The sequence below is a fragment of the Mya arenaria genome, chromosome 9 (genome assembly GCF_026914265.1).
Source record: "Mya arenaria isolate MELC-2E11 chromosome 9, ASM2691426v1".
Classification (NCBI taxonomy): domain Eukaryota; kingdom Metazoa; phylum Mollusca; class Bivalvia; order Myida; family Myidae; genus Mya; species Mya arenaria.
Genome location: NC_069130.1, coordinates 65,091,437 through 65,105,331, shown reverse-complemented (window position 1 = coordinate 65,105,331; position 13,895 = coordinate 65,091,437). Strand labels below are relative to the sequence as shown.

The 13,895-nt window shown below is 34.8% G+C and overlaps 1 protein-coding gene across 2 annotated transcripts; it reads left to right on the top strand.

Moving 5' to 3' along the window:
* The first annotated feature begins 78 nt into the window (after positions 1 to 78).
* Positions 79 to 13,316, top strand: LOC128203436 (uncharacterized). 2 transcript variants are annotated; one of them, XM_052904849.1, is made up of 7 exons: positions 79 to 201; positions 5,768 to 5,878; positions 8,760 to 8,819; positions 9,151 to 9,337; positions 10,089 to 10,736; positions 11,100 to 11,306; positions 11,631 to 13,316. In XM_052904849.1, exons 1-5 carry the CDS (start codon positions 145 to 147, stop codon positions 10,388 to 10,390), a joined length of 717 nt encoding a protein of 238 aa, XP_052760809.1. In that variant the 5' UTR covers positions 79 to 144; the 3' UTR covers positions 10,391 to 10,736; positions 11,100 to 11,306; positions 11,631 to 13,316. The 2 variants fall into 2 exon arrangements, with proteins under 2 accessions (XP_052760809.1, XP_052760808.1); XM_052904848.1 differs by having other exon boundaries at positions 11,100 to 13,316.
* Positions 13,317 to 13,895: the final 579 nt, after the last annotated feature.

Genomic DNA, 13,895 nt, shown 5'->3' with positions numbered 1-13,895 from the left:
CTATAGTCCCACCGATAAGCCCGAGCAGCAGCTTGATGCTTAGGAGCGGCATAAACTGTACAACTAAATAGGCCCATTGAGCATATCATTTCACGAGAATAAACTGTCTGCTGTATACCTGTAGCACATTGAACCTACCACTGCATGGGAATAAACAGGATATCTACCGTTATGTGGATGTTTACCATTCTTTCGATACAGGTAATTACAATACGAATGTTATGTTCCTTGCGTTGCTCGCAGTACGTGCACGTCTTATTAAGGCGTGAATTATTTCAGGTGTTGCAGACGTTCATGTACACTCCACGAGTCAGACCAATTTCTCGTTTCCCTTCGCGTTTATTTACTGTCGCGGCCAATACAATACATTTTTGACTGGCCGCGCTCCGCTTAATTTGTTGTTTAGCCACTCGAGTTTGATCAGCCGACCGAAAAATTGGGCACGCGGCGTATTTGCCTATGCATTTCAAAATGACCTTTGCTTTTGTTGGCAATGTTTTATCTATCTTAACTTATTGGTAAATGAAGGGACAAGCGTGAGGCCATGACCACGCTTACTAGTGTTATTCCCCACGTAGACCCGAGATCCAGTCATCTCTTGGTTCTGTAACCTCCCAAGGTGGTAATCCTAATATAAACATTAATGTAATTTTGATGAGGGTTTGGTTGGTGTTTTAGTGTATGTGATATAAGCATGTTTATGTCTATACTTCATTGTCGTTTGGACCCTTGCATTGTGTCTCTAAAGAGGGATTATCTTTGAAAGTTCGACTGATTGGCTTGTCCCTGTTTTTTTCGTTGTATTTTCGACTATACCAATACAGTATAACTGCATTTTATTTTGATATAGCATAAATATTGATAAACACATTACACTTGAAAAAGGCTAGGTTATTGTTAGAAGATTTTCCTTAAAATCACGTTTGAAAGCGATTGGGGTCAAACACATGCATAGTTCACAGCGTCAATAGTTTAAGCCCGGAATTATAGCTATTCTGGTTTTCCCAACCTAATCCTCCGGTACAAACAAAATTATACCGTTTTAATATACACACGTTACTTCGGAAACAATAGAGTCATTGAACTGTAACATGAATTTCAATAGCTTGAAATTCACTTTTTATTTGTACCGGCAAGGGAAAACCCAGTTATGTTAATTCCGGGCTATATATATTGGTTGAAGACCTTTTTGCCTAGCACCGAAATGAACTTGCTATGCAATCCGATCTCAAAATATGCATAAGTCCGATTCGGGAGAAAAGCTCCTGACACCACAGCTTGCACAATATTGAAACGAAATAGTAACCAGCTTACAGTAAAAGTGTTCTTACACCATACCACATTCTCCGATTTTCGAAATATGTCCGCTAAATGAAATTATCAAATAAAATATAAATCATACTCACGTTTGTTCATGTAATCGTAGGACACAGCTCCACCACGGAAGTGTCGACAGCTCTTTTTCTTTGCACCACCGTAAAGTGGTGGAGCTGGCGTTTAGAGGCCGTGAATGAGCAACATCAAGGAACTCGGCTGGGAAAGCGTTCAGTGAGTAAATCAGTTTTACCCTCGGAGGAAACGCGCGATCATGGCTTTATTCCTCGGAATGAGATAGGAACGCGGATCAAACAATTTGAGTGTACTGTAATCATTATTGCATTTATATTGGCATCGGGTGGGATTTGTAAATTTGTAATCGTCGGCAACACCGAAACAGTATTTTCTAACACACGGTAAAATGATTAATTATATAATGGATGGAATTCATTTACAATCGTTTGCCAATTTTAATTTTACATGTGCGATTCCAAGAATTTGTTTGGATGGCCGAAATTACATGCTCATGTTTTACTCAGACCTACTCGTGTATATTCAAATGTTCGAACATAATTTAATACGATGGCATATCAGCCATAAAAGTTCATTGATTAATATTCATTCAATGTTTGCATGAAAAAACGAGTAAGTAATAAACTACATAAAAACATATCGAGAGGTTTTAGTCCAAAAGTTGGAAATAGAAAATTTACAGCTACGTCATCAGCTATTATTTTACATGAAATGCGTCCCAGGGTAGCGATGCAGAAAACATCCTCTTCAAAAACGGGGTTTTTCAATATAATAGATTAAATTCTGATAAAACCCCAAAAAACATAAACGAAACAAAAAACGTTAAATAGATACGATCTAACACTGAAATAAAAAAATATCCTATATATCCTTAAAATATGAACAATTATTAACTATCGCAACAATATATGCCTGAAATAAAATTACATTCAAAATGATTTAACTTGAATAAAGATGTTTATCTCATTTGAAAATAAAATATGTAGTTTGTTTACTCTATATTTTCTATTCGATGTCAGTTATGTGTAAAATGTAAATGAAACAATGCCATAGATATAATAACCGTTACATAAGCAACTACTATACCGAGCGTGTTGATAATAATGCTTAGACAACAGCTACCTCCAGCCGGCCAATCATAGGCCCGCATAAGTGTTTGATAAATCTCACACACAACTGTTTTTCTGTCGGATATTTCAACTGGTAAATCTCGTGCAAATCGTGCACCTACTTATGTTACAAGGACGTTCTTAATACTACAGAAATGTTTGTTTCCTGTGCTTTCCTGACATTTTTCTCATACAAATGTATGGTATCGGACAGAGAAACAAGCAAAACACTTTCTGTTGACTAAGTCGGTAGATCACGAGTAGCCGTTTGATATGGAATTATCAACTCGCTACGCTCGCTGATAAATTCCATATCAAACGGCTACTCGTGATATCCTATACATATCATAGCAAACTGTGTGTGTGACAAACCATTTCTACTAAAAGAAGATTATCAGAATAGACCACAAGCTTATTCAGTCTTATCCAGCAAAGCATCCTGTCAAACAGAAGTATACTAGATATCAAAAATAGTTCATACAAGTACCCATTGTTGATATAGCTGTAAACCTAGGTGTTCAAGTACAGTTATGCAAAATGGATAATGTACACCAATTAATTAAAGATGGTCGTTTAAGAAACATACAAACGAAAAGTAACCTGATGATTCAATTACAGAACCATATTGTTGATTATCAGCGTTCTTCACCTGCATGTAACAATTATTTGTAAACAAAATAGAATAGTTGAATTGTTATATCTGTTTATAAGTGTATTAAATTTGAGTGAACCTGTACATAAGGATAAACTCCTAGGTCGTTTGAATAACCACATCTAATAACAAAAAATGAAATTCATCTTCAATGTCACTGTTTAGGTACGTGTACATAGTATTTTTCCGATTTGTTATGATTTTGAAAAAATCTTTAGGAAACAACATTAAATATTTGATAGCTTGATTATACATATATTCCAATATATATGTCCAATTCATTATATTTTACATGTTCCTTTCTGTTGCTTTTGTAGGTAGGTTTTGAAAACAAAAAGGTTTTTGAGACCCCTTCTTCAATTGCATCTTTTGTGAATGTGCAAAAGCATTGAATGAATTCATTGAAAACATGTGTTCGTTAAGATTTCAAATTGTAATGTATTTGTATGAATTGATGTATTATCTATAAATATAATATTTTACAGCAAAATTGTTGGTTTCATTATTTCCCAAAACAACCACCCATTATTCTTTTTTCCATAAATGGACTATAGGCCCTCTGAAGTTTGACAAGAGACAGGCAACGGCCAGCAGCTGGTTTGCTATGACTGCTAAAGACAACGGCAATGGAATATCAAATAGATGGAACTCTTTTATCCTTCTGTTGACTCATTCAATATGGATACGCAACTTTGCGATTTGTTCCTTCTCCTTAATTTCAGATTTGGTTTTTTTTGTTTGCAACTTAAAAATGGTGGTATATTTAGGGTAACTTGTTTTTCACTTAATATTTTCTTTATTGTAATACTTTTGTCAGCTATAACATCATCGCCTGGCTCTGAAAGGTCCAAGAGTCCCGAAAGCTTTATTATTTCTACAAAGGTGAAATAAAAGTCATAATCCCGTTTGGTGCAAAACCAATGATACATTTAAATGTACAGCAACTTTTATAGTTCGAATAGACCTGTGAATTTAGTAAAGGTGAAGATGGATGTTGCGTTTTTAATTTAGTGCAGTCAATGATTACTCTTGTTTTAGGATACTGATCTTTAAAACAGTCGGCATTGTTTCTTGTATTATCTAATATTCAAAATAAAAAGTTTGACCATGTGACAATTTTTTCTGCTATTGAGCAGCTGAACCGTACTGTCAAACGTTGCTCTCACAAACCTACACTTAACTTAAAAATTAGAGCAAGTCATCAATCAGGAGCATACTTTTATTTCTGCCAAAAAGACTTGCAATTTCAGATCCATCATAGTAATTACTCAACATGTTGCTCGCAGAAGGCTCAATATATTTTATTAAAAAGAATTAACTATATGTTACAAAACCTGTGTGGAATTTAATCAAGCTGTCATCGTTACTAAACCTGGATACAAGAAATCGTTCAGAATTTATTTAATTTTTTTTATCGATACAATCTTCTTTTTTTATTGTTCTTTCAAATCTCCAACTCCTCTTCGTAGGCGACATGCAATGGAACAGATGTTAGCATTTCACTGGTAGAGGGTTGTTCTTCAATTACGTCATTGAGCTGATGTTTTGTCTGCAAGACGAAAAGTCATGTTAAATAATATATTTTTTTAACTTAAAACTTTCATTTTAATGTTGTCTTTACGAAAACTATTCTATGTATTTTTAGAATAAATTGGTGAAGTTCTTACTGTTTTGATGGTGTCTCGTTTGGTGCTAGTATCTTTCTCATAAGCTCTCTCCTTTCGGGCGTCTACTTCTGACAGTCAAATATACTGGGAACAGCATCTTGCTTAAAACGTCTTCTGTTTAGAGTCCAACCACTATTAATATCTTTGGTGAAGTGTATTGAGCAAACCGCTGTTGTATTAGAACTCTACAATACACCAAAGATATAAACATATACGGTCCAGAATTCGATCCTTTTTCAATTAAAACACACAAAAGCCATTTTAGAAATGAAACTCTTTAATAGCAAAGCAAAAAGTAATATTAATAAATTGAAAGAACATCATACATGTTAATGTCCATTTGATGAAATATACGATACTATGTGTAATAAACATTTCTTGAACAAAAAGGCATTTGATATTTTACTGCCTTTTCCTTAATTCCGATCACTGCTATCACCTGTAACTGTCATTGCTAGTATGGCTGGAATCTTTGTTTACATCTGACCCATCTTAGCCTCTTTCTAATAATGGAATGCAAAGCATATTATTTGAGAATACTTTACATCTGCATGAATGCGATTTAAGCTGTCCAACTCGATTACAAAAAAACACACCTAAAAATGGTTTGAATGTGAAGCAATGGAACCTACATAAGATCACAAGAGTGTTGATGTTTATATTGTGTCCCTAGTTAAGAGTATCTTTTGCATACAGTGTCTATGACATTTCGCTGCCAGGATAGTCTATCATTTACATAATGTGGTCATGTACTCCGAACAAATGGAAGAGCAGAGCCCAAAGACTTTCCAATATTTTATTGCCTAAATTACATACTTTACGACCATTTCGTTGCTCAGATGCATTTAACCTGTGAAACGTACAAGTCTACATTATATTGCAATATCCGGTAGTTTCCGTTGATATGGCTGGACCACTGCCGTTGAACGTGGTTGACTCGGCTTTCTTATTGGCTATTTTAGTTCGTGTTACGTTACCTATAATTACAGCTGTGTTTGGTTGCGCGGGGATTTGGCAGCAATGAAGACTGGAGAGAGATAGCACAGACCTTGCGTGAACAGAACCGCAGATTAGGGAGACAGAACCTGCGACTACAAAAGGTTATATATCATTGTCACCTCATTTTTTATGACTAGAAATAATAATGTATTTCCAACTAAAATGTTCAGTCACATTTGTATACTGATGCTCATTGCGTGTGTTTGTCTTTTTCTCGTTTTCCTCTTTGCATATTAAGGTGAACTATGTTGTTATCGAAAAAGGTTTCGGATCTATTTTCACATCTACGAATGTGTCGTTTGTTTGTTTTTTTATCGAAGGAGTAGAAATGCATGCATGACATACACGATGGCGTTGCTGTTTTCATAGAAACTAGGCATTTGTTGAACACTATTGAAATCATTTTAAAACTGTAGCTAAATACGTATCTTTAAGACTAAAGAATACAATGACATGTTATAATAAGATATATGTTGACGTATGGTCCTTGTCTAACAGACGGTTGTTCTTTGTTTGTTATCTAAGCATACCCACTGTATGACAATATTTCACGAATTTTTAACATACTTGTATCATAGAGATATGACGCTTACGTGGTAAAATGATATGAACAATTCTGAATACAATAATACATGGTTGACCACTGCTTTCAGTTCATAATTGCCCCATCGGAAATAATAAATGCGTGAGGGCTCAAGTCCGAGGGAATTTCTTTTTGGACAATTATCAACCCAAAGCAATGGTCAACTATGTCTTATCCTGTATAATACATATGTTTGGACATAAGTCAATGATGTTAACCGTTTACGAAAAATTATATTGTGGAATAATGTCAGATTAGCTAAGCATGAAGCCCAAACGTAAAACATGAGCCATGACAAATTGGTATTTAATGAGCTATTAAAGATAACTAGTAATGGAAAATTGAAATAGGAAAATCATTTTTACGTGTTTTCGGAATAAGACGGCAAAAGATCCATTCTTCAATCATTTCATTTTTACATCGTATCGGCTGATTTCAACGTTCCTTTCATGTATGCCAACACAGCTATAAGGTCGATTAATAGCATTTGCATAATATTCAAGTCAGGAATGAACCTGCCAGTGGCCATTTCGCTAGAAAAGTTTACAGTTTTCAGCATAAATGCTCAAAAACAAGCTTTTCAACAAAACACATCTTGTTTTTGACCTTCCTTGAATGTAAATTTCCGGTACTGCGACTCCCGGTAGTCCTCGATATCGAAACACGGAAGACATATTTCATTAACGGTAAACTCTGTACTGCTGCTATTTTCACTGCTGCAGTGAAATTGTCGGTTTAAAAATTGCGGTGCTTTTATAAATTTTGATTCCAGTACATGGATTTTTATTAAGCATTAAGGGATGTATTCTAATATTTCCAAAAAATACCTATTTATTTGAAAATCAATCACTAACTGAACTAAAAACAGAACTTTATGTCTTATAACAAAGCCAGGAACAGATCTCGCGGTACCTTCAGATTGGCGTCCGATTAATCCTTTAAATAAAGAATATACAATCGCAACAAAGTCCATAGCGAAAAGAATAAAGAACATAATCAATAAAATAATATCGACAAATTAAACCGGATTGATGAAGGGAAGATATATGGGGGGGGGGGATGGAAATATAAGACTAATTAAAGAAAATGTTAAATTTTAGAATAACTCAACTTATAATCTCTATCGGGGCTACTTATACTTGTCGATTCTGAGAAAGCGTTTACAGCATTTAAACACCAATTATAAGTAAATGTCTATTATATTTCAATTTAAGAAACGAGCTTCTAAATTCGAAAAAATGTTCTATTAAGATATATAAATAAAACCCAAAATATTTTTTGTATATGATGCAACCATTTACACCAATATATTTATAAGGTTCTTTAAAAGAGAACTCAATTAATTCAAGATTTTTATCATATGGATAAAACAAAAAATTAATTTTATTCAATAGTATTTCTAGAAGGTAGCTGAAATGGAACTAAAAAGTGAAAGAAGTCGTTTCGTCGTATTCTTTGCGTATGCAAAAACACTTGAAATCATCGTCCAAATCACATTGTTCCTTTCACAGTTTTGCCAAATCCACTGGATCAACCGAGATGAAATACAAAATATAGTTTTGCTTGAATATGGGATTACAAACCTCATATGTTTTTGGTTTAAAAAAATAGTTATACCACTCCCTGGAGGATTGAGGACAGGTCATCCGAATATAACAATATTTATACAAGCAATTCAATTAAGCATGATAAAATGTTGTATGGGTAAAAGAAATCATTGGAAATGGATTTTCTTAAAATATATACTAGATAAGAAAGGTGAAATGTTCAATTTTAATGTAAAGTGAATACAAACTATATAAAACAAGTCAGTGGCCAAACCAACCTTTTTTAAAACATTCTTACATCTTTGAACATAAACAAAACCACACACACATAAGCAAGGTCATATTCCGGAACATATCCGAATGAAATTTTAGGAATGAAACATTTTATTTTAAGCAATGGCACGACAAGGCATACTCTAATTCGAACATATGTTTTACTTAAGAAATAAGAGATTATTTATTCATTTGATAACATTCAATTCTTTTTCCATTGACAATACAATCGTAACTACAAGAAACATAATTCATTTTTAAAACAAAATAAAGAGTCTGTCTCTCAAATATCTTTAGGTGTTTTTTCCCCTTATCTTTTAATCGAACGATTACAGAACAATTAGTACAATGTTTTCCCTGATTTGTTGTATCAATTGTATACATTTTAATAAAACATAGGTTTAGTATTTTGTTGCGGACGCGAAATTTGTTCAAAACTGTTCATGAAATCATGAAATATAACTGTATGGTTTTAAAACTATTTTATTATGCACATTATCCAACTAACATACATTTTGAAGCTATAAAATGTTTGCGTTTAAAGCGTACTGAATATATTGTTGAACTAATCTTTTACAGGTATTCACTGGTTTAGAGCACATGTGTGCTGCTCTCGGCAAGGGAAGTGAGGATGGAAAGGTTTGTGAATATTAGGTTCATTATTTCTACAATAAAAATGTTTATTGTGTTCTATATGAATGCTTTTGTTTACATTTCTAAAAGAATCGGTAACTTAACGTTTGACTAATGCGGTTAAATATTTGCAATGATACTTGCTTTCCTCCATTTACCATGATAGTGACTATCATTTATTTTTTTATACAGCATGAACACTATTCATGCTATACGCTAGCGTGAATATGGTGCAAATTATACTTTCATCATTTTCGGAAAGATTCAATACGCATTTTTATCAAAAGAACTACATCGTTGATTTGGTATCACCTTAATGCAATTCCTTTACTACCAGAGAGCAAACAACTGGTCCGATGAGGCCCACTCCTTGGAACGGGTAAACCTGGAAGTTCAGTCAGTTAGTTCTACAGGGCTACGTGAAGGCCTGGACTACGTGAACGTTTCGGTCAACTACATAGCGCCACAAGATCATGCCGTTTATTTCATATTCTTCTACAAGTCTGCCCTAATGTGGCAAACAGGTGATGAAATACAAACAGTTGCATACAATTAGTTTACCATTTGGTATAGGAAATGCATATCTGGTCCCTGTATTATGATACTTTAAATAAGTTTTTCAACTAAACACAATCTTGCGTGACGTTCTTCGACAATTGTTTCGGCAAGTTCATGGTTAAATAATAAGGTGGTAAATAAGTAAAACAAAACCGATCATCTATACTGATATATATATATTTCAGTTCCTATAAATTATTATTAACGTTCTCTAAATCTGATTGAGCACGAATCGTTGTCATCTGAGCCTCTTGTCACAAACGTCCTAAGTTAATTTTGTTGTAAAATGCTATCATAAGAGGACATATGATAAAAATGGTGTTTGTGATACAAATAAGTTATTCTACAATCAGCCAATCAAAATCAGTTATGTAATATAAATATTGTGAAATTTAGGAATTCAGTTTTCTGCGCCTGAGTATAAAACTCAGATTCGAGATGTTAGTTAATTCGGACCCTAGTCTATTCATTTTATGAATGAACTCATATAATATCGAGAGTTTTGTCCAAAAACTGTAAGCTTTACCTTCAGTCGGCAATCTTGAAGTATTGAAAACATTTTGTTGGTATATTCGATGACGTCAGACTGTTTCAATCGATTGCGTTTCAGTTTTAATCGATTTTAAAATCTTTTTAAATATGGATAAATATATTTAAATTATTTAACTTATCAAGAAAAGAAAATGTTTCTTTAATAGTTACTTTCGATTGTTTTAGCTGGTCACATGAGTCGTGGGGCAAAGAAACACGAGTATATATCAACCGTTAAGTTAGACAAAAACAATCTGGACAATATTTCGTTTGGATCCATTTTCCTGGAAACCTTAAATAAAAGTATTGACGCCGGAATAGTCATGAGTGCAGTGTCCGTCGATACCACGAGTGATATGCCTGAGAAACGGACTAATTATCTCCGGTTTAATTCTACTGAAATGGCCTTACCAAATGAAAATACTACAGTAATTGGAATTTTAAACCAAGATGCCAGAGATTCCGGACAATTTTTGCGGGGTGCTTAAACGGCGGTATTCTTACAATTGCGCACCCGTACAATGTAAAAAATGCCACGTTGGTTGACATATTGATGTACATCAAAAAAGTGAAGGTAACATTTAAGAACCATGCTAACAACACTCAACCGGCATTTTACAAGTATCAAAAAAAATATTTACATTAACGAAACAAAACAAAGTATAAGATGTTTGGCCATGGGAAGCAAAGCTCCGTCGGTGTCCATGGTGAAACTGCTGAAGAACGGGAGGGAAAAACTTGTGAGAACTGAAAACATAATGTACGATTCTATGCAGACTATGAAAACTCGAACCTTTACCCGTCAAAGAACTATCAAGGAACTTACGTTTGGAGGTAAGACTACCATTTTCTATTCAGATAGAGCAGTGTCATGTTTTATAATATGAAAATCAGATATTGTGCCAGAAGATTTCAATTTTGTTATTACTGATTACCTAAAACTTGTTTAAATCCCGATTTAACTCATATTTATTATAATTATTTGATATCAACACGTATGTGCTAAACGCCAAATGGTGGTTATTAAATAAGGATTGCTAAATCGTGCTTTAACGATATAAAAGTTCACATAGTCTGCATGTACAGATATTCGCATTCGCTCCTGCTAATAAATGCCCAATGCAGACATGTTATAGCTCAAGACAACACAAAACTCTTGCCTATATGCTATCATATTCATGTACATCGTATCTTCAGAGCAACTCTTGGAGAAGCAACATCGAAGCAAACTTTTAACGTGATGCCGTACAAGCCTGCCAAATTTGACCTTAGCAAACAGGGGTTGTGAAAAACACGACGGACAAGGTTGTTCTGTCCAGTAAAGGTCATGGTAGTCCGAGACCAAAAGTTGTACTGCAAGTGTATAACGAGTACGGACAAGAAATGACATCGCCAGAGTTTCAGGTGTATATGAACTGTCATGTTGAACTTAAATACCTTGGAGAATTCTATTGTAAGCCTTACCACACCCCTAGGTATTTTTTGTATTTAGTTTTAAGTGTTGTTTTTTGCTAACGTCATTTTGTAAAACCTAACAAAGCATACAACAGTAGAAGTATAAAACAAGATATTCACAGCAGACAAAACACTACATACGCTTTTGCTAAATAGACGAATGATACACGAAAAAGAAACACTTGAACACACGATGAATACCAATTTCATTTATGTTAGGGTTAGCGTAAAACACGGTGAAACCCGCCGACTTTTGGTCACAATTCTTTCTAGATAGAGGAGTTAATCAAAGGACACACTTCTCGTAAAACTGTGACATTGCCGTCGGAGGAGGTCAAAACCGTGCACACTGTGCTATGTACTTTGCTGCAAAAAGAAGGACCTCAAACACAGTTATCTTAACCAAAGTACAAGATTGAGATATTTCCTGGTTTGATAATGGAGGAAGACTTTGGCCGGTTCCCAAACACCACATCTCTCTTTAACCGTTAACATGACAACATGTCGTGGTTGTTTTAGACGTGGCAAACCTCTGCCAACTGATATTTCAATAACAAAACAGTGTGTTTTGTACAATGGTAACGACAGTTAAACTTATTGAGACATTTCTAAATTATAATGGTTTAAGTTAATCTGAGCTAAGGTCAAAAGTGCTGTTAAAGTTTCAAAGAGGATTTAAAGAGAGTCAGTTTGTACAGTTACGTTCAGAGAGGTTGTGGTTGCAATTCGCGACGTGTACATAGAGAGGTTGCGATTCACGACGTGTACATAGAGAGGTTATGATTCACGACGTGTACATAGAGAGGTTGTGATTCACGACGTATAGAGAGGTTGTGATTTACGACGTATAGAGAGGTTGCGATTCACGAAGTGTACATAGAAAGGTTGTGATTCACGACGTCTAGAGAGGTTGCGATTCACGACGTATAGAGAGGTTGTGATTCACGACGTGTACATAGAGAGGTTGTGATTCCCGACGTGTACAGAGAGAGTTTGTGATTCACGACGTGTATATAGAGGGGTTGCGAGTGTACATAGAGAGTTTGTGATTCACGACTTGTACATAGAGAGTTTGCGATTCACGACGTGTACATAGAGAGGTTGCTATTCACGACGTGTACATAGAGAGGTTGCGATTCACGACGTGTACATAGAGAGTTTGTGATTCACGACGTGTACATAGAATGTTTTTTATTCACGACGTGTACATAGAGAGGTTGTAATTCACGACGTGTAATTAGAGAGGTTGCGATTCACGACGTGTACATAGAGAGGTTGCGATTCACGACGTGTACATAGAGAGGTTGCGATTCACGACGTGTACATAGAGAGGTTGTAATTCATGACGTGTACATAGAGAGGTTGCGATTCACGACGTGTACATAGAGAGGTTGCGATGCACGACGTGTATATGGAAAGGTTGCGATGCCTGAAGAGTACGTAGATTTGTTGTGGATCGCAATCTCTTAATGATCAGTATTATGTTTGCAATAGATATTTGTCTTGCAAATAATAGTATGGAACTATTCAAAACTGTCAGATATGTGTAGTGATGTTCCCGATATTTTGTTCACTTGGCATGCACAAAGAAAGCGAAAATAGAGCGTCAAGGCTTGCGATGAATGCATTATCAAATGACTACCATGAGAGTAACGTACACACTATTATTATGTACATGCATGGTTATTTTATGCGCTTTCGAAATATGACCGAAGTTACGAATGTATTGCACATTAAACAATTGTAAACCTTCACATTATTAATATGTTTAAATATATGCCATGTATAGGCGTGGTTAATATTTATCTCCCGACGATAAAATGTTGTAAAATTGATTTCATATTTATTTCATATCGATTTTATTTCACTCATTTTTATAGTCATTACATGCCATCTTATATGTTCGTTGTGAATTGAAAATACTCTAATGTGAATATGCTTATAAAACATTGACTTGAATAGGCCTTATCTTCACTGTGTATAGCAGATTTTCACAAAACGCACAAAATACAACCTAGTTCTGACACCATATATGATGTTATGTTGATATTAATGCTGATAACAACTAGCAAGTGCTCTAGCGATTGTTCTTCACGAATCTCAAAACAATCTCGTAAAACAATGGACAGGGACAAAACTACGCTGTTGGAATTGAAGTCGCTTAAATGTAGTCGCCTGGTAGGTCAATGTTGTGATGCATAAGAATTGATCAAGCTATCCACTGAACATTTAATGATATTTTATCGAGTCATGAGCAAAATTGTTGAATGTTGATGCAAGGTGGCACGAAGTAGGCTTTTGTATCATATACAATGGTATTGCTCTACTAATTACTCATATGTAAAATCAATGTCCATAATCGCCAAGATGACACTAGGAAGAGACAATCTCTTTTCCGGCTGTGTGACCACCAGCCGAACTCTACAGAAACAAGCTCAGTAGTCGTAAGTTTAAATATAAACATCGTTTAATAGCACAGGGTAAACACCAAAGACATAGAACACAAAAACAAACCATACACTAAAATACATCACATCT

What these genes read in the sequence shown, in the direction of transcription:
- LOC128203436 (XM_052904849.1), top strand. Translation starts at nt 145, where the DNA reads ATGGGAATAAACAGGATATCTACCGTTATGTGGATGTTTACCATTCTT. An exon ending in AGAACCTGCGACTACAAAAG is followed by an intron (nt 5,879 to 8,759) that starts GTTATATATCAT and finishes AATCTTTTACAG; the next exon opens with GTATTCACTGGTTTAGAGCA. An exon ending in TGCCCTAATGTGGCAAACAG is followed by an intron (nt 9,338 to 10,088) that starts GTGATGAAATAC and finishes CGATTGTTTTAG; the next exon opens with CTGGTCACATGAGTCGTGGG.